We start from the raw sequence: 26,956 nt of genomic DNA on the forward strand, positions 1-26,956 counted from the left end.
ATTATTTTTGCTGCCAAAATTGTAGGCTCTTTTGGTATAATAAAAAAAGACACTGAAAACACATTTGGTTTCAAAGGCAGATTTATGTTCTTTGTGTTTTGTGAGTTTTTATCAATTTCTGTTTTGAATGTTATATATAAGTTGTTAAAATAATACATTATCACCTTAATGAGAGTGTCTCGTGTATATGTATACCTTTGTTTCCCTATGTTAGCTACATCACCATGTACAGAATGACATTCAAATCCAGAAATTATGCATTTCTGTAGGAGACCCATTTAGTCATTCTATTTTGTTTGACATATGTTTGAAAGTGAAACATTTAGTCCCAGGGTCATTCTGTTAGTGTGGAATTGCCCAGAAATAAAACTCCAAGCCAGCAGACCATGAGATGCGCAGTATTGGTGATATAGGCCTATGGGCGCACCAGACTGATCAAGGAATGTCTGTCTAGACATTGTCACAAAAAGCTTTACATTCTATTGCACAAATTCCTAAATGAAAAGCATGCTGCAAAGAGAGCAGCCAGCTCTCCAGACAAAGGACTTTGTCTATCCATTCATTTCTCCCACACCCTCCGTTGAAATTATTTACGAATAAATGTTTTTCGAGGGTCTCTGATTTGCATTGTAATCAATTACATACTGTGTGGATCAGGTTGTCATTATAAACTGACCAAATGTAGAGGAACACAGTTGCTCAGGAATGGTACTCTAAGGTATGGGGCACAGTTGATGGGATAGTATCATCTCAGTCACTCTACGACATTGGTTTATACAGCCGAGTGGCCAGAAGGAAACCAGACGTTGGGTATATTCTCTGGTGATGCTCTGCCAGGCCTGTACTGCAGCCAGCTTCAGTTGTTGTTTGTTTTGAGGTCTTTTTGTCTTATGTTCCCTCTTCAGCAAATGCATGTTTAGCATACATGTTAAATGCATGTTCAATTGGAATTAAATCTGGAGATTGACTTGGTCACTCTCGAACTTGGCCCTGAAAAACTCCCTAGTTGCTATGGCAGTATGTTTGGGGTCATTGTCTTGCTGTATGATGAAGTTCTGTCCAAATAGATTGGAAGCAATGTCTTGTACTGCAGCATACAAGATGTTTCTGCTGCCATCAGTAGTTACATCATCAATGAAAACAATGCCTTTACACATGCCATCACTCTGGTACATGTTGATCTGATCATGCTTTTTGAAGGTAACTAGTGGCTTGCACCTTGCAGTGAAGCGTCTGTTGTTTGGCTGGTGACATATTCTGCGGGTGGTAGTCTCTCACACATTTACGCCGACCTCCAGGAGAGTGTTCCTGATCTCTGGGACAGTTGTTTTTCGGGTTTTTCCTAGTCATGGTGAGCATTCTTCAGTCATCTACTGTAGAATACATCCTTGGCCTACCACGTGATTTCTGAGTGCTTTCTTTCCTTTTAATGATGTTCTAAACTATTGATTTTGGTAGGTTTAAGGTTTTGGCTATGTTTCTGATTTTTCAGCCTCATAATGGCTTCCCTGACTTTCATTGATGACATCTAATGAGCAGAAACACCTGTCAAGCCCATCACTTTTGGGTGCCCTGAAATGGGGGGACTATGCATAAAAAGCATTGTAATTTCTGAATGGTGAAACCTATATGTACACAAATACCATCAAATAAAAGAATCTCTACTTTAACCTCAGTAATTGTTTGATTTCAAATCTAAACATTTGGAGTGTAGAGCTAAAAGAAGAAAAAATGGTCCACTGTCCCATTACTTACGCAGGGCACTGTAGATAGACAAATAGAGAGAGATAGATAGATAGATAGATAGATAGATAGATAGATAGATAGATAGATAGATAGATAGATAGGATGAGCCTGGGGTAGTTCAGTGGAGTGGGTAGAGAGTTGATTGATTGAGTGGTTGAGAGTGGTTTCAGTTGTTTGATTGGTGTGAATAGCAAGCCCATGGGAAAGCCCATGAAAAAGCAAGCCCATGGGAGTCAAGCAAAAACAATAGGTAGACTTACTGAAGCAAGCCCACTAATAATAAGTATGTCGAAGAACAATAGCTGGACTTGTTGAAGCAAGCCCACTAATAAGAAGAACAAGTATGTGGAAAAACAATACATACATCAAAGAGAGTACATGTTTACAACCTCTATGGTTACATTCATGTGGGTACACTTCATTCTATTTTTTTTCTCAAAATCCTGTATAAAATAAATAATAATGACAACATCATTTACCAAAGCCCACATTTATATAAGACCATATTGGATGAATCCTAGTCTCAGATTCTGGGATGAATCCTGAATATGCATGATCTTGCCTGGTTACTGTTAAAGCACAATAAAAGTCAAGCATTAAAGTAAAAATGTGTGTAAGGTTATTATGTTTATATGGCATAAAACATCTCTATCTAATATTTCTGCTAATATATCCTCCACAATCTTTTCTCTATTTTAGCACATAGGTCTTTCATAAATTTTGACATACACTATAGCTAGTACAGGAGGCTAATCATGTTAGTTTATTTAATAAAGTTGATTCCAGTTAATCGATCTGCTGAAATGTGCATCATCAGGCTAAATATTATCTGAGTCATACAGCAGATGGTTCTCAGCACAGGCCTGTTGTATTTCTTTCTCTGATCCTGGCTGGGTCTGATGTTGTTATTGCTGCCGATTAATCCATCAGTTCATATCATTATCTTGATTTAGTAGAAGAATACATTATTATAATTATATTATAATGTCTTAAAGTATATGAAACAATTTGCCAAAGAGGGAGACAGTAATTCCAAGAGCATGAAGCAAGTTAACAGACAATCCAAATATTTACTCCTGTTATAACCACTATGTTATACACTATGTAAAATGTTCAACACAAGTGGAGTATGTCGGGGAGTGGTAGGAGGGGGAGTGGTCTGAGGAGAAGGAGCCCAGGTGTCTTAAGAGATCTCTTAGCGCTCTAGCCCAAATAACCCTGAGGAACACAGGTCAGAGAGGTGGTCTGTCCAGGTCCTCTGGGATGGGGTTCAGTAAGGGTCGGGGCGAGAGGTCAGAGAGGTGGTCTGTCCAGGTCCTCTGGGATGGGGTTCAGTAAGGGTCGGGGCGAGAGGTCAAAGAGGTGGTCTGTCCAGGTCCTCTGGGATGGGGTTCAGTAAGGGTCGGGGCGAAAGGTCAGAGAGGTGGTCTGTCCAGGTCCTCTGGGATGGGGTTCAGTAAGGGTCGGGGTGAGAGGTCAGAGAGGTGGTCTGTCCAGGTCCTCTGGGATGGGGTTCAGTAAGGGTGGGGGCGAGTCACTCTCCCCTTGAGGTTTAGGTCTGTGCCGCAGCTCAGAAGCTTGTTTCTCCTTCTCTTCTAGAATAACAGTCCTACCCAAAGACTGCACAGGATATGAGACAGAAACAAAGATAATGCAAACATTTGCTTTTAATTAGATTAGTGTTGTCCTCATGTATTCATGCAATATTATGTAGTGCTTTGAGTTATGGAGCAAAAGTAGTTTCTACAGAGATACAACTGTCTCACCTGGTTCTCAGCCAGAGCCTCCTTGGCCATGTAATGTTCCCTCTTGATCTTGATCTCCACTTCCTCAGGGATGTCTGGAACCATTACATCAATCAAATGGCCAATGAAGAACACAACATGCTAAGGAAAGGTAGAGCAAAATTATGGAGAGTGAAGACAGACAGAAGGAGACAAATGATATTTACTGGAACATCAAAACTGATCTTATGATGACTGTAGCATTCACATATTCACAAACAAATTAATTAATTAGAAAATCAGTTAGATGTTGAGTTGTTAAAACAGGATAGCAAAGGTTATTTTATTTCTGTAAAAAGTCAGTCAGATGTTTGCAGATTTTAATTGTAATGGCTTTTATCTCATCTCAACCTTATGAAACTTGCCTCAAAAATTATGACAAAGGCCAGTCGGATAGCCAGAAGGTGGAAGTAATCTGGTAGAAAATCTCCATTTTTGTCTCTGTATCCTCTGTAACTACAGAAAATATACACTAGATAACAATGCCACTTGCAGATGTAATAAGGGCTTGGAATAAATGTACCCTCAGGCCAAACCAAACCATGTTATCTGTTAATTACAGATTGAGTAATGATTTCTATGGGAGTCATCCGTTGACGGACAACAGAGATGACAAGGGTCTGTCCGTGTCCGTTTCATAGGTTTTGGCAGTTTTCTTTCACGGACAAAAACAGTTTGAAGGAGTTAAACTTTCTAAAGTCTGTTCGTCTGTCTAGAAAATAAGGTTACGTACTGAGTTGTTCGGTTGTTTCAAAAGTCATGCCTGGATACCACAGATCAAATCGATAGTGATTTCATGCGTATACTTTTTTTTTTTTTTATCAGTTTTTTGATAGTTTGGTGTGGCCTAAGGGTTAAGGTATGGGTTTCGGGTAGGGTTGTCCCAAGGATCCTACTTAGCATCTACCGTAGTCTTACCGACATTCTATGTGGCTGTTGGTGAAGTTGCTAGGGGAAGTAGCCAGGGTGAAGTTGATAAAGCCCTTAAGACTTCCATTAGTGGTGTAGCGGTAGTACAGACGGGGCAGGAAGTCAGAGGTGAAAGCAATCAGGAAAGCCTGGAAAAAAGACAGAAATCTGAATAAACTTGAAGCCAACTACATGCATATAAGCACACGTACAAGTGCATGCTCTCTCTCTCACACACACACACACACACACACACACACACACACACACACACACACACACACACACACACACACACACACACACACAGTTGAGAGGAACTCTTACGTTGCTAATGACAGCCAAGTGGGTGATGACTTGCAAGATATTGAGCCAGATCCCAATGTCCTGTGCCCGCTCCACTACAGGTCGTCGGTACTCACACACAAACTTCTGTGCATCTAAACGCACCTCCACCCAATTATTGAACAAGGCAAAGAGAGGAGCAAGGGGACACGCTGCCACAAAGATGGTGATGAATCCAAACTGTATCACTGCAAAGAAGGGAGTGCAGGCAGACAACATGAATGGTTTTACCAATGTCAAGCCAATTCCCTATCAATCTAAATGTTATACTTCTACAACAAACATATAGTGTATACAGAGCAAGTGAGTTAATTTGGGTTATTGCATGCATAACACTAACTTGTCAGAGATATGATATAATTTGACTTTCTCTTTTTCGTAACGTTTTGCAGCAAGGTCTATGACCTACATAGCACATGGATCTTTGGAATGAGGGAACAATAACATTGACTAGGCTAATGTAGTAAGTAAAACAGTAAGACAGCATGTCCCTATTTCTCCCTTCAGCTATGTTTCTCCATTGCTGGCCTGATAAAACATTGACTTTTAACCAAATGGCTGACATTTGTAATCCTTTTCAATCATATAATGAGACAAAACAAAAACATAGAACTAGAGAGAACTAGACCAGCAAGCATAAGAGATAGAATCACTCATCAGCCTTCTAGTGTAGGTGAGAGGGAACACTTACCCATCTCCAGATACTCATTGAACAGTCCTTCACACATCAGGAGCTGGTAATCTGTCTCCCAGGGTGTGGCATTTTGTCCCCCCTCTCGCACCTCCCCGTCTTTCGCTCTAACCTTAGGATGGAGCTTCCGCTTCTGCCACCATGCCTTAAGTTTTCTATGAAGAGACAAAGGAGAGAGATTTACTGTTAAAAGGCTTCCTCTCTCTAAGCACACATAACTTGTGGATCTGTCTCTTTTCTTATCAAAACAATTAATAAGTCACTATAAGTAAAAGACAGAAGTAGGGGGAGCTATGTGTTTGGACTACAAGACTCACGGGCAAACAAACTCCTGGATGTTATTGATGACCTGTTTGCCCACCATGATGACCAGCAGCTCCTGGGCAAGTTCAATAAGACATCCTCCAGCACCACACTGCAAATGAAAATAAAGACTTAAAGAGAAAATAATAAGTACACAACACACAGGCAGAAAATGATAATCAGGCTTAAGGTTGAAAAGTAAATGTTTATAAAGGATGTCACTCACATCCTCGTTCCTTATTCCTAAGAGGGTGTAATAGTTCCCAGGGTAACCAACAAACCTGAAAAACATAGGATATCATTATGGAGGCACTGTTGTCATTTTGCATAACCTGATAAGAACAGGAGCTTCGGATCTTTCAAGGCCTTATTGATATACTTACCTGCCTTTGAAGAATGCAATGTATACAGGGGAGGAGTAAAAGTTGACAAACTGGAAGATGAAGACCTTCAGAACGAACATGTCCTCGTATTTGCTCTGTGTACGGTGCATCTCTGACAACATAGTAAAGCAAATAACATGAGCAAACATTTGAGTATGCCATTGACTATGAGTCATAGTGTTTAATTTGCCCACTGAGGGTCCAACTCACCCCAGCGTGTAAGGATTTGGGCTAGGAACGTGTAGACACGTGATAGCATTAAGATCACCAGCAGATTCAACACAGACCCGGTCAGACTGGCTATCCTCCCTGCCTGCAGTTAATAGGGTTGCATTCAAGTTTATGATGCTGCTCTGTGTTACCATATAGTGCTTATCAATCTCACTACATAGGACTCACAGACAAAATGAAGAAAGCATTGCCGGATTTATGGATGATAATGCTCAGAATCGTCCGGTATAAGATGATTGCAATCAGGAATATCACGACTACAGCCACCTGTGAGAGACAAATGCTTCAAATAGTGAAGGTCAGAGCTTCTGGGAATGTTACATTAAGTATGCCATAATAAGACAACATATTTGTGGACAGCATAGTTAATTGGCATTGGTATGATATATATGCTGTATCATAAGAATGCAATCTTCTATAGCGTCTCACCATGACGATGATGACCATGCAGCCAGTCAGGGTGCGATTGAAGCGTCTCTGCTCTGGGAAATAGGGTTCCTCTGCACCTGTAACTGGGTTCCGCAGGGTCATGGGTGCCATAGCAGTGAACTCTGGCCTTGGGCGCTCCTGCATAAAAGAGGGTAATGTAATCAACTCCTGTTGCTAGAGTGCTTTTCCAATTTATCAGAGCCAGGATTGGACAGCTCCGTTCAACACGCTTTGTCATTCTTTTAGGCGACACACACCTCAATATCCTCAAATTCTGAGCAGTCCCAACGGTGAGACAGCACAGCACTGGTACGCTTCCAGTACTCCAGGAAGGTGACAGCCCATAGAGACATGAAGATACTGAAGAATACTGTTCCCCCATTGTCAAATAACAACCCTGCCTGAGAAGGAAGGGTAGTGACACAGTTAACAGTGACAAAGCATGCATACTCAGACTAGAACACAATGAATGATACAGTATAGGAACAAACAAACACACACACCTTGAAGGTGTAGCAGATGCTGGATAGGTTCCAGTAGGAGCAGATATTGCACAGAGGGCACATGACGTAGTCGTTCCCACTCTCACAGATCTCCTGTCTGTGGGACAGAGGATGTGCATGACCTAAGCCGTTTTTAAGAGGATATACACTCACTGGCCACTTTATTAGGTACACCTGTTCAACTGCTCGGTAACAAATATCTAATCAGCCAATCACATAGCAGCAACTCAATGCATTTAGGCATGTAGACATGGTCAAGACAACCTGCTGAAGTTCAAACCGAGCATCAGAATGGGGAAGAAAGGTGATTTAAGTGACTTTGAATGTGGCATGGTTGTTGGTGCCAGACGGGCTGGTCTGAGTATTTCAGAAACTGCTGATCTACTGGGATTTTCACGCACAACCATCTCTAGGGTTTACAGAGAATGGTCAGAAAAAGAGAATATCCAGTGAGCGGCAGTTCTCTGGGCAAAAATGCCCTGTTGATGCTAGAGGTCAGAGGAGAATGTACCAGACTGGTTCGAGATGATTGAAAGGCAACAGTAACTCAAATAACCACTCGTTACAACCAAGGTATGCAGAAGACCATCTCTGAATGCACAACACGTCGAACCTTGAAGCAGATGAGCTACAAAAGGGGGTCCAACCCAGTGCAAGGTGTACCTAATAAAGTGGCCGGTGAGTGTATATAGTGCCTTTGGAAAGTATTCAGACCCCTTCACTTTTTCCACATTTGTTGTGCTATAGACTCAATTTAAAATGGATTAAATTAAAAGAATTTGCCCTTAATCCACACACAATACTCCAGAATGACAAATCGAAAACACATTTTTAGATGTAAATTTATTAAAATTGAAATACAGAAATACCTCATGTACATAAGTATTCAGATCCTTTGCTATGACACTCTTAAAATTAGCTAAAATGCAAAAATGTCATCAACAAATCACTCAATAAGTTGAATTGAGTCCATCTTAATGCAAGGATAATAGTTCATGTAATTTTGGAATTAATATCTTTGTTTTTATAGGGTCTCTGATTTGCATAGGAATCAATTACACACTATATAGATTAGGATGTCACTGCCAACTCAGCAAATTTCGTAGTTTTCTTTCACATGTTTTTGCATGTGCTGGATTTGCACCAAACTTAATGCTTTGTAGTAAACCAAATAAACACATTTTGAGCCACTTTATTTGCTGTATCACTTGAATTCATTGTTGCAAACACAATTATGAATATGAGATAGATTATTTTAGATTAAGGGATTCTTTTTGGCCACTTGGTTATAGACCAATTTTGTAGAGTGACTGAGATGATGTTGTCCCATCGACTGTGCTTTTTCCTCTCAACCATTCAACTTTGTAGATTTTTGTAAGTCTCCCCGGGCCTCAGGGTCGCATTCCTGAGCAGTTTTGTTCCTCTCCATTTGCTCAGTTTGTAATGACAACCTGATCCACACAGTGTGTAATTGATTCCTATGCAAATCAGAGACCGTATAAAAACAAAGATATTAATTAAAAAATGACATGAACTATTATCCTTGCATTAAGATGGACTCAATTCAACTTACTGAGTGATTTGTTGATGACATTTTTGCATTTTAGCTAATTTTAAGAGTGTCATAGCAAAGGGTCTGAATACTTATGTACATGAGGTATTTCTGTTTTTCAATTTTAATAAATTTACAGAAATTTCTAAAAACCTGTTTTCACTTTGTCATTCTGAGGTATTGTGTGTGGATTGATGGGAAATTCTTTTAATTTAATCCATTTTAAATTGAGTCTATAACATTTCTACAATAAAATGTGGAAAAAGTGGAGGAGTCTGAATACTTTCCGAAGGCACTGTATGTTATTCCCTAGAGACTTCCCCTCATACTCACGCTGGGACATCAGTGACCGTTAGCCAGATGCCAAACAGAAACACCAAAGTTCCTACCACAGCTGCTGGAACCAGCCAGCCTGTGTAAAATCCTTCAGGAGATAGATATAGAGATAGATAGATAGATAGATAGATAGATAGATAGATAGATAGACAATGATGGATAGAGAGAGAAAGAGAGATAGGGGGTGTTGTCAGAGTCTGCCATGGAGTGGTACGATCCATCTAACAGTGGTAGAATGAACTAAAGCTTAGTAGGTAGTTGAATATTACATAAGGGTAGTTGAGTACCCTTATAGTAGTTAGTTCAGGATAGTTGAGTATTACATAAGGGTTAGGGTTACACAAGCAGCGTCTAAATCTAGCCTACATGACACTGCCAAAGTGTACCTAGCCAGGCATAGTACAGTGCAATCTTCTCGCCAAAGTACTCGCGAATGTGGTCCAGAGGCTGGTACTTTCTCCAACAGGCCCAGGACGCCCAGTACTGGTAGAGGATCTGCCTCAGGCTGAGGGTCTTGGGGTCGACTGGGGCCTCCAGCATATCAAATGGGCCCTACAGGGTCAAAGGGGGAGAGTGGCTTAGGATATCAACATCATATTTAGATTCAATGTTTATCAGAGAATACCTGGTAGTGGGAGGACATTAACCTCATGCAGGGGGTATGCAGCAGAGAAGGTATTCTCACTAAGCAGCCTGTCAATGCCCACTTCTCCCCTTTTCAATGCCCCATATGGTGTCCGCGCTAAAATCTCATAGAGCTAGGAGGCCAGAGAAAGGAATAAAAGTACATCAGATATTGCAGTTCATCACATTTCCACTATTATTTGTTGACTGGATTTACATTACAGTTACCTACATAAAGAAAATAGAACAGGGAGAATAAATCAACAGGGAGCACAGAGTCAAATAGGAGGAGCTGAACAAAAGTTCAGTGTACAGAGGAAGTCAAAGTAGATCCACTTTGTGAGTGACAGAAAATCTATTGCTACTGGCTATGTTTCCTTATCATATGTTTCCATAAGCTATTCAAACACTGTTGAAATCTCAAGAATCAAGTTGAAAGCATAATCTTAAACTCACCACTTGATGTCTTTGGGTGGTCTTGAAGAAAGTATCATTATTTTCACTACCCAGAAACCTGTAGTCATGTAAGAATAACAAAAGATTTGTGAATAAAGGACATCAATTGAAGTTTGGAACATTATACAGTATAGTTTCTCTAGCAACTCGTCAAACACAAACACAACTCTGTGTGATTAAACTCATGAGAGTTAATTTTACACACTTCCAGCTGGAATGTACTCATGCCTTTTTCAACAACACAGTATGTGTTACCTTACTGATGGTTTACAGTACAATACCTCTCCAATTTGTTGGTGCGAAACTGGCAGGTATAAAAGTCTGGGGGCAAGTTGGGGACATCTTGGGCCATGAGGTTTGGGATGCCCAGTTTCTCCAGCATCCTCTCTGACCAGTTGTAGTTTGGTGTGGTGACCACCTAGGGTATACAGTACACATTATCATTGTCCATGTCTCATTTTACCAATGTAAATACCAAAGTATCTCAGTGACATGTATGAAAGTGTCTCAGTGTTTCTCCATGGTCCCAAAAAGTCAAAGCTGTTTTCATGCTCCACACTGATTCTAAATGTGTTTTGGCATGAGTCTAGGCATATCTCTATGTGTGACAGGAACTGCAGGGACATGGGGACTGACTGACCTGCAGAGGGACTCTGAGACTGATCTCCTCAGCGTAGTAACAAAGCAGACTCCAGGGGGCACTGAGGAGGACGTAGAAGATCTTCTTCTTCATTTGCTGAACTTCCTTCTAATGGAAAGTCAAACAGTACAACATAAATCATTGAATGTTTTGAATTTGTGCAGAAGTGCAGACTCGAGTCATTAGTGTAATTTCTTGATTGTCCAAAATGTCCTTGGGTGACCAGGTTGAGATGGTAATCTCACTCCTTAAGTTGAAATACCCCCATCCACCACTCAAATTGCTAGTTTTTCAGTGGCTTAGCTGGTTTCCATCGGGTATTTTGGTGTCAGTCTTGTGTGTTGGCAATAAAGAGGACGCAGATTCAAGACTAGTGTGAGCTTGGAGTGCAAGGAAGCAATACTGTCTGCAGCAACCTGATGCCTGTTACATCATTGCCATGACCAGGATCCACAGTTACGCTCAGCTTAGCGTGTGTAAACAAGTTGAGATGGTAAACTCACTCCTCAAGTTGAAATGCCATTGAATTGCTAGCTTTTTGGTGGCGTATTGTAGATGGTTTCCATCAGGGTATTTCGGTCTCGGAAACGTGTGTTGGCAATACAGAGGATGCACGTTCGAGACCCATGTGAGCTTGGAGTGCGAGGAAGCAACACTGTTTGTAGCAGTGTGACACCTAACTAATCTAGCACAATGAAATGTCCTTTGGAGGAAGCAATATTTAAACAAGCTACATGACATTTTCACTATATTAATACTACAGCATATAATGGCCTTGAGGATTGTGGAGGATAGTGTTTAAAAGTAATCTCCTCATCAATATTTCGATTGGCTATTGTATTATTAAAAGTAACAGGGTACATTAAAAGTTAAGAATGAAATGATGGCCTCCAAATCAAAGGTGTGAATTTCCATTTCCATAGATTTAGACAAAAGGGTGCATTCCTCTATGAAACTCATCTTTGTTACGTTACATTAAATAAAAGATTGAAAAATATGTTTTGATTTTTTTTAAACATTTGTTTTATGAACTGTATCATATGAACACCATTTTTATGACCATCTGGTGTAAACAGAAACTTGAAAGGAACATGGCTTGTTAACTCAAATACCCTGTAGCAAGGTACACAGTAAATTACTTGGAAGACAAGCTCCCTGAAAGCTGTGTGAGCACCTGTTAAATATTGACACAGTTTTTCTCCATCCGTCTGGATTCTGGAGTGTACACTGTGGAAGTCAAATCATTTTGATCAACTATAATTGCATTTATTAATAATTTTGTATAACAATAGTTGCATATATTAAAGAACACAATGCAGGGTAATATGCATGTACAACCAAGGGTAGTCTGGGAGACATTACTGGGTGGTTGGATGCTGGGGGGAGAGATAAGGGGACTACTGGGTACCTCCAGTTAAGTCATGAGGTCGGAATGTTGAGGAACTGGAGAATATGCCAAGAAAGAGAATTTTATGGCCTGGCCATATAATGGAATGGAATGTATAGGAAACTTTCTCTCCTATAAGTACTGTGCCCTTTTCTTTGTTTTTTGACTTACTCTGGTTATCTCTTGGAGAGAGACACTATTGTACTCCTGCAAGCTTGTATTAAAACTTATTATTAATCATTGGTATTAGATTTGTACATGTCTTCATTCACTGAATTTTGGAGTTCGATACCCAATTTATTAGGAAGAAAGGAGATTTTCCTCCACAACACCTCAAAGAGACAGCCTGACTGGGAACAGGTGATGTGTCATGTATGCTACATCTTTAATGTGTGAAGTATTATCGCTCACCATCTCCTGTTTGATGCCTGCTACCTGAAGCCTGGACATGAACGCTTCCCTCCACTTCCGGTGAGTGTCACGGGTGGTGTGACTTGACTTGTCTCCTTCCAACTCATCCTTCTGCACAGCCAAACTCTCCTCCCAGACCAACACAAAGTCTGTCCACAGAGGGGCCCAAGAGTATATTGTACATATTGGATACATACACACATTCATGCAGTTTCCACTTAGCACTGCAGATACTGACATATTCATTCTGCTCAGTAAAACATAAAACAAACAAGTGGGGCACAAAGCAGGGGAGAGAAGAAGGTAATCAATTCAGGTCTCTGTATTTTGCTACTTGGCTATAATGTCACCAAAACTGGACCAGATGTAAATTTCATATTATGGACTCGAGATCCAATTGGGTTAAACCCGTAGGTGTCTCGCAACTTATTTTCTTTCACTTATTTTCTGTCTTTATCTCACTCGCCCTCTATCTTAACTCTCTCACGGGCGTGTCGCTCTTATTTAAGTGTGTGAGAGAGCGGTTTGTGTAGGTCAGTGTATCATCCGATTTTGGGTTATAAATCCCAAATTAAAAAATGGGGAAAAGCCTAATTTTTCAATGTTGGTTTCTGAATCTAAAATCGGAAAACAAGATCACGGCTTCCTCTTGTTTTGAGACATCCAATAAAAGTACATGCAAAATCCATATGAGACGGCTAGACACCACTCTTTTATTGACCACTAGCATAAGCCTACTACTTTCTAAGACGCAGGACCAATAATTAGTTAGGCTACAAATATACAAACAACCAGATTATTATTAGTGTGAGGGGTGTGAGCATTTATATGTAGATAATAAATAAGAATTTTGGTCAACTAGAGGACATTTTTGGTGGCTTTATTGCATTTGGCCAATGACAAGTCTCGTGGGCAGGCTAAATGTTCAACCTTGCTCACACCTTCTGTATTCATATTCAAATACACCATACTCATGTGATTTGACCATTCTTGCTTTTGTCAACCCAAACTTAACAATTATTTGCACATAGTTTTAATTTAATTAAATAGAGTCAGATTATGAATATTCAAATATGCTTTGTTATTTACAGTACAGAGCCAAATGTCCTTTCCAATCCTTCATATTGTAACTGCCAACCTATAAGTATCACAATTACGATTCTTAAACGATACTACGACAACCAAAAAAATATCAGGCAAAGTAAAAGAATATCTTAACAGAACATGGAAATTCTTTCAAAAATAACATTATTTTTATTCATAAAATAACAGAAGAATATCTTGAATATGAAAAATAAATAATCATTTCCAGACAGTTCCTTTGTATGCTAATGGTTCTTCTTACTCTGTTACAACAACCAGTATTTTCCAAATACTGCCTTGTTCAGGATAGCTGATATTTGAATCAATAAACTATGCTGAACAACAAATGAGTGAACACAAAATAATTCTATGAATATGATACAAAATATAAGGTTAGATGTGTCAATCTGGCCATAATACAGGCCCAGGTCTTATCTCAATGACATTCATATTTCACAAAGTTATGGTATGTAGATTTTAACCTAATCTTGAGATTTCATTTTTAAATCTAACTCAATTCACAAGAAGAAGAATAGATTAACATGTACAGGAATGGAACATCAGGCAAAGGCACATGATCACCAGGAGAGGAGGAGACACAATTTTTTTTAAACTCACTCGTTTGCTTGACTGAATATTTGAGGACATGCTGAACTTAATTTCCATCCCTCAACGTGTTATGTTATCGAATCATGTATGTAAGCATATCCTTAGCTATCAGATCTATTTGCTGACCTGTTGTGATTTTAACTCCTTGAAGAGGTCAGGATGCCTATTGGAAAGATGCTTGGCTAAATTTGACGTATTGCCTCCCTTTGACTTCATGGCCTTCAGACCCAGCGCCAGGGGAAAGTAACTGAGGGGGCACAATACATTTCTGAGGGGGTACAACTATTTGAGATTATTATTTTATGTTTATATAACACAGGTTAGATAATTGATCATACAACTATATACACTGTGTTTGCAGCCACAGACAGCTTCTTGCCACTGGAGAGCGGGCTACTGTGCCTCTTTACAAAGAGTTTTATGCTGCTACAGCATTATTCTTCCCATCATTATTGATCACTTTCCCGAGCCAATGCAATACATATAACCTACAACACATTTCCAATCACTTTAGCAGGCAGTCCAGTACAATGCAATCACAATATGGTAAGCTTAAGAGATATTCGTCCCATCAAGACGTAACTACAATGCAGCCATCTAAAATGCAGCTATTCCAAGATGTTTTGCGACAAGACAGAGGGTGCTACTGTGCCATAACAAACAGAGCAAGAAGTATCTCATAGCAACAAGTTGTTATGGCAACGTCACCACCAGGATCAGTCAATTCCTTATCAATGTAACGCAAATCACTTAGTGTATTACCCTAAACCAAAGATTGTATCCAATACGACTAAAATCAATAAAAAAGCAATTCCAATACAATACAACTTACCATGAAATTTGGTTGTAAGATCCTTCTCAAATGCCAGTTGAACCAGCTGAGCTTCCATCTTGTGTAGCATGCTCTGTCTGTGCTTTGTGAATACATATGTCAACATCGAAAAAGAGTTCTCGCACATTGCCGTGGATACCCCAAATGTCAGTCCAAGTTTCATGATGGTAAGCACTGGCGGCATTGCTGTGAGGGGCCCTGTGTATCTTTGCAGAACCGATAATGTTGCCCATTTTTCATCTCCAGATTGGGCAAGTTCAGTTTGTAGAAACTGGCGAGCAAAACTCAGCTTCCATTAACTCAGTTTTGGTGAATTCCAGGAGTGGTTTCACCATTCCCACATCTAGAAAGTTTGGGGTCCCTGGGTCCAAGGCACACAGAGCCTCCACCAGCTATTGCATTCGTTAAATCGCGCTGACATTTCCCCGAGCTTGAGATCCAAAGTGCTGAAATACAGTCTTTTACACTCCCTCTCATCTCCCTCATCGTGCTAGCCAACTGTACTCTCAACCACAACTTCTTTCAGATTTCTACTGACAATTCTCTGTCCTTTGCTTAAAACTTCAGTGATGCCTGTGTCCGTGCTTATGCATTTTCCCCACAGCTCCTCGAATTCAGTGTCACATTGCAGTTTTTCCATGCAAGAATAAGCACTGCGGACAAGTGTATAGGTCAGCTGCTTCAGACTCGAGTGGTTTGTTGGGAGGGTCCAGCACACTCAGGACCTTGTGGGCCATATTTGTAATGAACTTAAAGCCAGGCTCTGTCACTGCTTTCAGCAGGCCTGTAGCCTCAAGTCTCACCTCCGTGCTGTATGCAGGGGTATCCTCGATTTCATTGAGCAGTTCAATGATTTTGTCCATTGTTTATAGAATGACTGTCAACGTGGAAAGATGACCAGTCCATCTATGATCAAGAAGCCTATCAAGAAGTCCTCCAGTGCATTCTCTGAGGACATTGCATGCACCACGACCAAATACAGCTGGTGGTTAAAGCAATGAACACATGGCACTTCTCTATCCAATTTGTCCAATCAAATTTGATCCTTCTTTATCCAATACCCCTGTGTTTTCCAGACACAATGCTCACCCAGTCATAGCATTGACTTAATATCTTCTCTGTGCTAAGGCCAACGTTAGTTACGTGACTAGGTCAGTTAGTGATGAAGCATCACATTGTTTGGTTGTAGACATTGGCAGGAGACACTCACGGACACAGTATTTTTCATCCACATAGCAAAGAACTATGGAAATATTTTCACATCCGATGAGATCTTTAGTTCCATCCACTTTGAGCATGAACCACGAATCACCGATTTCCTTCAGTATCTCCTCTGTGACAATAGCAGTCATAAGCTTGATTATTTAATTCTGAATGTCATGCGACATGTAAGTGACGTTTCGGGGAATTGTGCGAAAAGCACTGGCAAGATTGTTATCTTTTCTTAGTTTATAATCTAACAAGGAGAGAAAAAGTCCACAACTACCCCCTCCCATCAATCACATCAACACTCCCCCTCAGAGGAAGCTCGTTGACGGCTAAAAATTCCACAATGTCCACAATGGATGACATTGTGTCATTGACATTTAACTGTATTCGATAAGGTACCTATAGACATGGCACACAGTCCCCTTATGACTGTCATGTTTACTGTGAGTGCCAATGGACTCGGTACATGCAATATACTATATATATCGCAAGATTTTGCATTAACGCCTATTGTCTATTATCTATGATTGATTAATTGTCTCTTGAACAAATGTATTTTTTTCCTTTATGTCAATCAGATTGTATCTGTTTCTGATATATCATGTATTGCTATTTGTTATATTCCTAGCCATTTACCCTATTACTTCATTACTTAATACCCTATTTTAGACTGTTCAGTTTTATTTGTTACATCCTTGTTACAGTGGTTCCTTAATAATAAGTAGCTAACCTTTGAGACCAGCTCATGGGAAAAGAGTTATGTTACATATCTTTGACAAAGCATTACCTCTATCCATTCTCTGAAGTTGTATATGTTCAGTATTAAATGTTTAATGTTGTTATGCACGTATTGTCAGCTGACAACAATAGTATTCTTTAATTTGCCTCGAATGGTATGTTCATATTTTGTGTATTTACACTTTGCTCATAATGTATGATGTAAGCCATGATGCTTATTATTACGACGCTTTCCTCATTTATCCTACAACTGATTTTGTGTGCTAAGGTAATCTGCTAGAATCTAAGCATATATTTGACATATATTTGACCAGGTTAAGCCTAGATATGACTTTATGATCATTAGTTGCATTGTAAACTCAAACATCAGCAGACAACACGAATTTGAAATGGTTGCCGTTCGAGCCTTTTGATTTCTTTAATTAGGGTTAGGGTTAGTGGATTAGGGTTAGTGGTGGCCACAGCGTTGAAGAGACTCTCAACTATAAACCTTAGGCTCATTATATTCTGCTAGTTACACAAGTAGGAAGCCAATTCATTACTTATTAATTGGAGTCAGGTATAATTAGACTAACTATCCTTGATTAATCAAATAATATGCGACGTCTACAGCGTTGTCCCCTAAATTGTGGGAAATGCCCAGTCAGTCACTTAAATTTAGACTGTGTGACAAACCAACAGATAACAGGTGTTTCTCTTTACAGGTAATATTTAGATCCCATGTGTGGATGCCATACGTTTCAATCTGATTTCCAGATGATTTTACTCAAAGCCTGACAAATGGTTTGAAGCCAGGACTACATTTCTGCAACACAATTTGTAATCTAACTGACCCAGTCCACAGTGAACATGGCAAACCAATTTAGCAAATATGTATATTTATGTAACTAAACAACACACCAACTCAAATAAACATTAGAGTTTTCCGAATTCTGATTTCATCTAAGTCGTCATTATACCTTTCACAGCACATATACAGTATATGTTGTTTATTTCAAACCTTTTTGTACATATGTTTAAAACGACTTTTCATTTATAATCTTCTTTTGATACTTGAAGGTTACAATGCCAAGCCTTTGGTATTGTTCCTGGGCACACATTGTTTCAGCACTGTTGACTGATCAAACCTCTTCTTTATTTTTGTTTGCAAGGTAATCTCTTTCACTCAAGGTAATCTTTCTCTTTCTGTCCTTCACATTGTAACTGCCAACTTATAAGGCTCTACAGTGTTCCCTCCTTAATCACAAAATGAACATGAGAGAGAGAATAGTTTTTGATTGCAGAACCTCGCTTAATCAGCTTGCTAGATAGATTAAGTCCTTGCACGAATGAGAGAATATTTCCTATTTGGCCAAACAGAGTTGATTATCAGTATTATCAGCATATAATTTACATGAATGAAATGATGAAAATTGGAAAGTTATCTTAGTGGGGACCAACACTTTTTGTGTTTTTTTTTTAATTTTTATTTATTCATTTTTAAATATCCTTATGTCACTCACGCACTGTTTGTTGTAGTCATCACACATTCTCTCATACAGTATGCGCAGCAACACGCAACAGCGCAGGGGAAAATGTTTTAGCGGTCATCTGACATGAATAAGCACGAGTCGGCTTTGGTAATACAACCTATGGGTTACAGAATAAAGTTATGAATTTTCATGCGAGATAGGTGTAAGGATTTGGGCTTTCAGTGGGATTGAGACTGGATAGAAAAGTAGTTAGGCTGGACAGAGAAGATTTTTTTCTCTCCCTTGTCTCTACTTCATGGCTGTGACAGAGATTCCTACATTGTAGGCTAGATCGCTGCCCCTTACTTTCCTATTCCATAAAGGAAATTTGGGGAGTTTATAGAAATTATGTAGAACCTTAAGAGCCTATTCAACTTGCATTATTACTGGCTTTACATTCCTAGTCTTTGGCAGTTTTTAGTTATAGCCCCTTAAATGTTTTAATTAGTTCCATGTTTTAACGAAAAGTCTAGATTTACTAGTGATATAGTCTAGCTGTTCTCTAATGCTGTAACATGTGTGACAGGTAGGGCAGTCACTCACCACCTGTGAACAATGATCGATTACCTGTGATTCTCTAACCTGTGTGCACCTGTTGCTCTACCTCTTTGGTCACCTGACTTCCTGTTTGTACAAGCTCTCACTTCCGGCCCTTCCCGTTTGAGCCGGAGGTATGCTGTAGTATTCTTACTGCTCTTGCTTTAGGTGTGTTAGTTGCCGCTACAACCTTGTATTTCATCACTAACGGGTATTTGTAGGCCGGTGCGTGCAACAGTGTGCTGGTTCCCACCGCCGAGGTAATAGATTTCCTGATGCGCTGTAGACTGTCATCGCTGAGTAATGGATGCGTCCAACTGACGACGGTAAAATAGGTTTATGGTATTGTAGGACTACCCTTACGGCATCCGAGGTGATCTTAATGTTTGTAGTTATGTAATCATGTTTTATTTACGGATGTGTATGTTCTGCCCTTAGGTCTGTCAGAACGCTAGCTGCTGTTTTGCTTTCTGAAGAATGTGCTTTCCCTACAAGTTTGCTTCAATAACTGTTAGCGTAGTTGTTTTGGGTTTTGTTTGTTTCATCAATTACATTGCTATCTACCTGCGTTGCGCGCCGCACCAGCTCTTGTGCGGTCGCTGAATAATGCAGTGTTGTATAGCCTATGCTATGAACGGTGACGCGTGAATTCCAGTAGTACTCAAACCCTGTTTTAATACACCTGATAAACCAACTGGTCTGTTTTTACTTCTCCTTTTGCTATTTACTAGGCTTTGGTTATATACAGCTCTGGAAAAAAAATAAAAGACCACTGCAAAATTATCAGTTTCTCTGGTTTTACGATTTATAACTGTTTGAGTAAAATGAACATTTTTGTTTTATTCTATAAACTACTGACAACATTTCTCCCAAATTCCAAATAAAAATATTGTAATTTAGACCATTCATTTGCAGAAAATGACAACTGGTCAAAATAACAAAAAAGATGCAGTGTTTTCAGATCTCGAATAATGCAAAGAAGACAAGTTCATGTTAATTTTTAAACAACACAATACTAATGTTTTAACTTAGGAAGAGTTCAGAAATCAATATTTGGTGGAATAACCCTGATTTACAATCATAGCTTTCATGCGTCTTGGCATGGAGCATTGTCCTGCTGGAAAAACCAATCCTCAGAGTTGGGCAACATTGTCAGAGCAGAAGGAAGCAAGTTTTCTTCCAGGACAACTTTGTACATGGCTTGATTCATGCGTCCTTCACAAAGACAAATCTGCCCGATTCCAGCCTTGCTGAAGCGCCCCCAAATCATCACCGATCCTCCACCAAATTTCACAGTAGGTGCGAGACACTGTGGCTTGTAGGCCTCTCCAGGTCTCCGTCTAACCATTAGACGACCAGGTGTTGGGCAAAGCTGACTCAATTTTGATGACCTTACTCCTGTCCTCTACGGTCCAATCCTTATGGTCTTTTGCAAACCTCAGCCTGGCTCTTCTTTGCTTCTCGTTGATGAAGGGCTTTTTTCTAGCTTTGCACGACTTCAGTCCAGCCCCTAGGAGCCTGTTTTGAACTGTCCTCGCCGTGCACTTCACCCCAGCTGTCGTTTGCCATTCTTTTTGTAGGTCACTTGATGTCATCCTACGGTTGTTGAGTGACATTCGAATGAGTTGGCGGACATCCCGGTGAGTGGAGAGTCGTTTTCGCCCTCTGCCGGTCTGTAGCATTGTTGTTCCTAATGTCTGCTGCTTGACCTTGTTCTTATGAACTGCCATCTTTTGAAATTTTAAGGATGGAAGCAACCTGACGCTCACTGTATCTCTCTGCCAGTAAAGCCAGAATTGAACCCATCTTTTCCTCACTCAAAACTTTTCTTTTCAACTCTTTTGGCATGGTCAATTGTTCTTTTTTTATTGCAATTAGTTTTGAGGTACTACTAGCACTGTCTTTGCCATCCAGCTGGTCCTATTGCAAGAGGATAGTGATGACCACAGCCGTGGTTTTTATACTTTTCCTCATTAAATAAGATTTGGTTCAGCTGATCACCTAATCAGTACCTCATTAAGTAGAATGAGGTGTGCCTGTATTGGAATTCAACAGACACTGAAATGGAATGGCTGCCATACATGTAGAGATGCTGATTTAAGAAAAATTTGGAGTGGTCTCTTAATTTTTTCCAGAGCTGTATCTATGTAAAGCGCCATTCAGGAGAGAGAGAGAGAGGGGGGGGGGGGTTAGTCTACCTTAGGACCTGTACATCACTGTTTGCATGCATGAGCGTGATCACCCCTTTCTGCACTATTTTTGCTGTGTTTCAGAGTGTTTGTACACATGGGGTGGTGAGTAAATTACACAAGTATACCCCCCCGCATTTGCCCCTTAGCCCAGTATTTTACGAATATAAGATGCAGTTGACAGCTTTTCCCCACAGATGCTTCCAGCCATACCTTGAACCATTTTTAATAAATGTAACCTTTTGATTTTGAATCACGTCTCTGTCTTCCTTACATTTAAAGAACCTAGGGGATACCGTATGTTGTAACTTGTAAGGTGTTTGAATTATTCCCTCCTTAAATTATTTCCTTGGGTGCAATTCCCAAGGTGGCGTTGTTTGGCTTGGTGCTTGGTGTTGGTTACTCAACCACACGCACCCATCCATTACACATGGAACCCCCGAACGTAAGGTTCTAACCATATTTAAACCTAAAATGCAGAAATGTCTGAACTGTCCCCTTCGAATTGATTGATTGGATCTGCGTTATACCAAGTTATCTGAATGCTAAGCAGTTCTACACAACTAAGCCTATATAAATGAAAGCTATTATTAGTCACACAGTCCTACCCATATCAACTCCAGTAGATTTATCATCCATATACTGGATGAGCCACCAACACTCTCCAGAACAGTATGGCAACAAGGAGCGTTACTGTCATCAAATGCAAAAAAACTAAAAATACATTATAGCCTACTGTAGGCTACTTGAACAAACAAGCCACAATATGTCCAATATACTTTTGAAACAGACAAGAAGTGGATCTCTGGAAGACACAGCAATTAGGCTACAAATAATGGAAACACTGATCTTGATTGAAATAATGAATTGCAGTTTCTGAACATCAAGATTAAATGAAATGCATTTGTAATCATTGGGCTTTGTGCTACAATTATATCATTTATTATTATATTCCAATTTAACAGGACACATTTCTGATAATAATGCAAAACGGTGGTGCAGCTGCCTGGCTGACGGGCAGGCGGATCATTTGGGTAAGGCAGAGTACCCTTTCTCAAAACCAACCCCCGAAAACAGCAAGGTTCCAATCCCGAAAACCAAATATTATAATTGACACTCTCACTCCCTTCTGCAATACATGTGATCTTAATTTTGAAAGTACCATCGGTTCTGTAGTAGCCTATCTTGCAAATAACAACAAGCATGTGGGGGGAGGGTTCTTGGAATGTAACATCCAATGAAATTGCAGCCCTCCCTAACCCTAACCCTCCCATCGTTCTGTCCAATCCAAGACAGAACCGCTAATCTAAAATTCTCCAGACCTCCAAAAGTGGCGTGATTTGGAGCTATGGCTATGCGAGACTAGCCGTGGTGTAATACCCCCAAGAAAAAGGCAAATAGAATCACTACTGTTGTCGCGATAACCATGCTCTGATGCTCCGTTGACGAATTCATATATTAAACAATGACCTACTGTCGCTGTCGCTGCTGTACATATGAGATAATGCATGATGACTACAACAAACAGTATGAGAGTAGATAAGCATATTCGAAAAACACAAGTTGGTCCCCGTTAAGATAACTTTAACAAGTCTGTAGCCACAGACCTGATCTACTAATCAACTCTGTTTGGCCAAATATAGGAGATATTCTGTCATTCACTCAATTTAGCAAGCTGATTAAGTAAGGCTCTGTAATCACAAACTATTCTCTCTCTCATGTTCATTTTCATGATTAATTTTGTTACAAGGAAGGAACGGAAATGTCAGCACTGTCAGTCATTTCTACCACAGAAGGATATATCTTTTCAAACATCCTTCACAGCTCTTGCCTCCACCTGGTGGTGTCTTTTGGCAGCCACTTCACACATCTGCACAACTGCTACCTGACACAGCAGTGGCATTGAGGTAGCCTACTACTGCGATGACAACAATCATTAACAACATGCATTTTAAACAGTGACTTACTGTAAAGGACACATGCAATATGACCCCTGTGAGAATAAACATCTCTTTTTACTGAGTATAAATTACGCATTTTGATTATAATCACATTATGTAACAATAGTCATCTCATACAGTACGCTGAGATCTTCCCTCTATCACAATGTTAACAACTTCAATGGGTGTGTCATTGAGGTACAATAAACCTACCCATTAGAATTGCTCAAAGATGACCCCTGGTGATTTTTTGATGACGTGTAATACCCCCAAAAACGTATGAAAAGGGAAAATAGCCTCACTACCGGTGTCATGGTAACCGTGCTCTGCCGTCGTTGACAAATTCATATATTAAACACAGACCTACATTACAAGGATGTAGCTTGCATTTTAAATCCTATGCTCTTCTCCATCACAAGATATACTGTCCCACTTCATTTGAATGCAATTGCAAATTAAATATAAACTTCTTTCAAACAGCCGTCACAAGTTTTCCATCCACAAAACAATTGTCATTGGCCCTGTAATTAATGGAATGCATTAAAGAGGAACATGATGTGATAATAAAGGTATGCATGCAAAGATGCATATACATATACACAAAGATGGGAGTGTCTGAGTGCCACCTCTGATAATCATCCCTATTTCTAAATACTACAATCACAAGGAAAATGAGTGCAGTGCCCTGCGTAAGTAACGGAACAGTGAATCACTTCTTCGTCTTTTGGCCCTATACTCCAAAAGTTTGAAATCAAACAATTACTGTAAGGTTAAAGTAGGTATTTTCAGCTTTTATTTGATGGTATTTGTGTACATATTGGTTTCACCATTCAGAAATTACACCACTTTTTATGCATAGTCCCCCTATTTCAGGGTACCCACAAATAATGAGACAGATTTATGAAATGTCCAAATTAAGCACTCATGTTTAGTATTTGGTCGACAATCTTTTGCATGCAATAACTGCCTGAAGTCTGCGACCTGTTGACCCAACCAGACACTGGGTATCTTATCTAGTGATGCTTTGCCAGGCCTGTACTGCAGCCATCTTCAGTTGTTGTTTGTTCTTGATGTTACATTTTTTTGCCTAAAATGTTATCATCAGGAAATGAAATGCATGTTCAATTGGATTTAAGTCTGAAGATTGACTTGGCCAGTAAAGAGCTTTTTGGCCCTGAAAAACTCCCTAGTTGCTATGGCAGTATGTTTTGGGTCATTGTCTTGCTGTATGATGAAGCACCATCCAATTAATTTGGAGGCATTTGCTTGCACTCGAGTAGACAAGATGTTTGTATACACTTCAGAATTCATTCTGCTTCTGCCGTCAGCAGTTACAGTCATCAATAAAGACAAGTGAACCAGTTCTTGTGGCAGCTATACATCTTAGGCCAATCCTTTTTTCTCCAAACTTTCCTCTTGCAATCACTTTGGTACATGATAATATTAATCTCATCTGTCCACAGTACCTTTTTTTTCCAGACCTCTGCAGGCCTTTTAGGTACTTTTTAGCCAAACTGACCATCCTTTTTTAGGATAACTAGTGGTTTGTATCTTGTAGTGAAGCGTCTGTAGTTTGGCTGGTGAAGTGTCCTGCAGATGATAGTCTCTGACATTCACGCTTACTTCCTGGAGAGTGTTCTTGACCTGTGGGAGTGTTTTGGGGGTTTTCTTAATTATGGTGAGCATTCTTTGGTCATCCACTGTAGAAGTCTGCCTTGGTTTACCAACCCAATTGCTGAGCTCACCAGTACTTTTTTCTTTTCTTTTTAATGATGTTCCAAACTGTTGATTTTGGCAAGCCTAAGGTTTTATTCCTCATGTTGACAGACACCAATAGCAAACTCCAAAGGCAAATGCAAAGCCTAGAATCAATACTAGACACTAACAGGTCTCTTATGCCTGCACAAATGATGTGATGGTACACACCTGACTTACCAGAAACACCTGTCAAGCCAACTGTCCCATTGCTTTTGGGTACCATAAAATTGGGGCACTATGCATAAAAAGTGTTATAATTTCTGAATGGTGAAACCAATATATACACAAATACCATGAATACAATCTGAGAATCTCCTCATAGTAATTGGAGTGTAGAGCCAAAAGAAGAGAAAATACAGGGCACTGTATATCAGAGCAGTGATGACAAACAACGAAACCTCTGAGTATTGAGATCCATCTATACTCATACCACATATAGTGCCAACAGTACTCACCAATGCGGGTGATGCCATCGCTGAACACATTTCTGTCTCTGGAGCTAAGCTGAGACATCTGGGAACATTAGGAAATATCTGATTTCAATGTATCCACAGCAAAACTGTTCCAAACTCATTAAGTTTCCTTTTTTGTCAAGATTAAACAGATTTTTCTTGTTCCTACTTCCCTCTTGCCTGTTAATTGCACTTCTCCTAACTTTCTGTCTGTCACTGATTAGCTCCCCAAGTCATAACAGCATGGAACATTCTGTACTGTACACAGACAGACACACACTGGCACACATACAGCTTTGATCCATTACCTCTTTATCCATACTCCCATAGTTGTGGTCTGGCTGACTTGTCATGGTGATGAGAGTGGTGATGTCCTCCCTCTCCTCCCCTCTCTTCAACATGGTCCCTCAGTAGGGTGTCTGTAGGTCTCCCCACAGAATCCCTGAAGCACAATAAGCAATCTGATGTACTCTTGGTGCAGAAGAGCAGTAAGGGTACATGCATGGGGACTCACAGTACACTCTTTACAGTGGCTTTCACCAAAACACACAGTGCACAACATGAACCTAAAAACATAAACATCAAACATTGACACATTCATGATGTAACTTTCCCCATACCTCCATGTCAAACTTAAATTCCACAAGTAATACGATTATACTGATTAAGTCGTCAGCTTTAGAGTAGCAGAGGAATACTGGTAGCTAGTCAGTTAGGGTTAGGGGTAGCTAGTCAGTTACCCTTCCACATTGCAAATACAGCTAAAATATATATAAGTCATGTTTTGAATTCAATTGAGGCCATTAGGTAGCAAATTAATTTGGGTCATAGAATATGGTTCCTCAACAGTAACCGAAGACAGTTTGAGAGTAGCAACGAACATTGTGTAAAAAAACAACAACTGATGGCTTTCTAATTTGCCTATTCATAATCTACCCAAATACTGTACCAGTTCAGCCAGTCTGCTATGTGGCACTAGAGTGTAACCACATGTTTCTCATCAGGTTGTGGTATTGGAGACATTCAGCTGTCCAGCTGACTCAGACCAACAGTGATGTCTGCAGGGGCAGCGGTTGGGCAGTGGGCTTACTCTAATTCTACTTTTCAAGATCATCCACTCAACATGTATCTTGTTACTGTACATTCTCAGATGCAAAAGGAACACAATTAACTCACCCTTTATGGAGTGTCTTTTCTTGTCTTCTCTCTTCTCAAGATTACCTTTGTCAGTCCAGTTTAACTGTTCAGGTAAAGATCAAGAGAGGTGCTTCACTCCACCTTGAGGTGGAGTCCCCTGGTACAGATACTGTGGAAAAAAGATGGATCCTTAGCAGCCCCCGCAACTATTCTCCCTAGACTATGGGTTGA

At 40.0% G+C, this 26,956-nt stretch overlaps 1 protein-coding gene across 1 annotated transcript; it reads right to left on the reverse strand.

The window, feature by feature from the left end:
- On the reverse strand, positions 1-26,956 carry ano7 (anoctamin 7). The gene is made up of 24 exons (XM_083696017.1): positions 26,765-26,956; positions 25,897-26,030; positions 25,592-25,649; positions 12,731-12,879; positions 10,933-11,040; positions 10,574-10,710; positions 10,293-10,350; positions 9,860-9,970; positions 9,599-9,764; positions 9,210-9,300; positions 7,325-7,421; positions 7,079-7,222; positions 6,822-6,959; positions 6,561-6,659; positions 6,372-6,474; positions 6,162-6,273; positions 6,005-6,059; positions 5,793-5,890; positions 5,476-5,630; positions 4,767-4,972; positions 4,449-4,588; positions 3,896-3,986; positions 3,513-3,632; positions 1-3,366 (listed from the first exon to the last, which is right to left on the reverse strand). Exons 2-24 carry the CDS (start codon positions 25,987-25,989, stop codon positions 3,223-3,225), a joined length of 2,673 nt encoding a protein of 890 aa, XP_083552143.1. The 5' UTR covers positions 25,990-26,030; positions 26,765-26,956; the 3' UTR covers positions 1-3,222.

This window comes from Argentina silus, assembly GCF_951799395.1.
Source record: "Argentina silus genome assembly, chromosome: X".
NCBI classification, from domain to species: domain Eukaryota; kingdom Metazoa; phylum Chordata; class Actinopteri; order Argentiniformes; family Argentinidae; genus Argentina; species Argentina silus.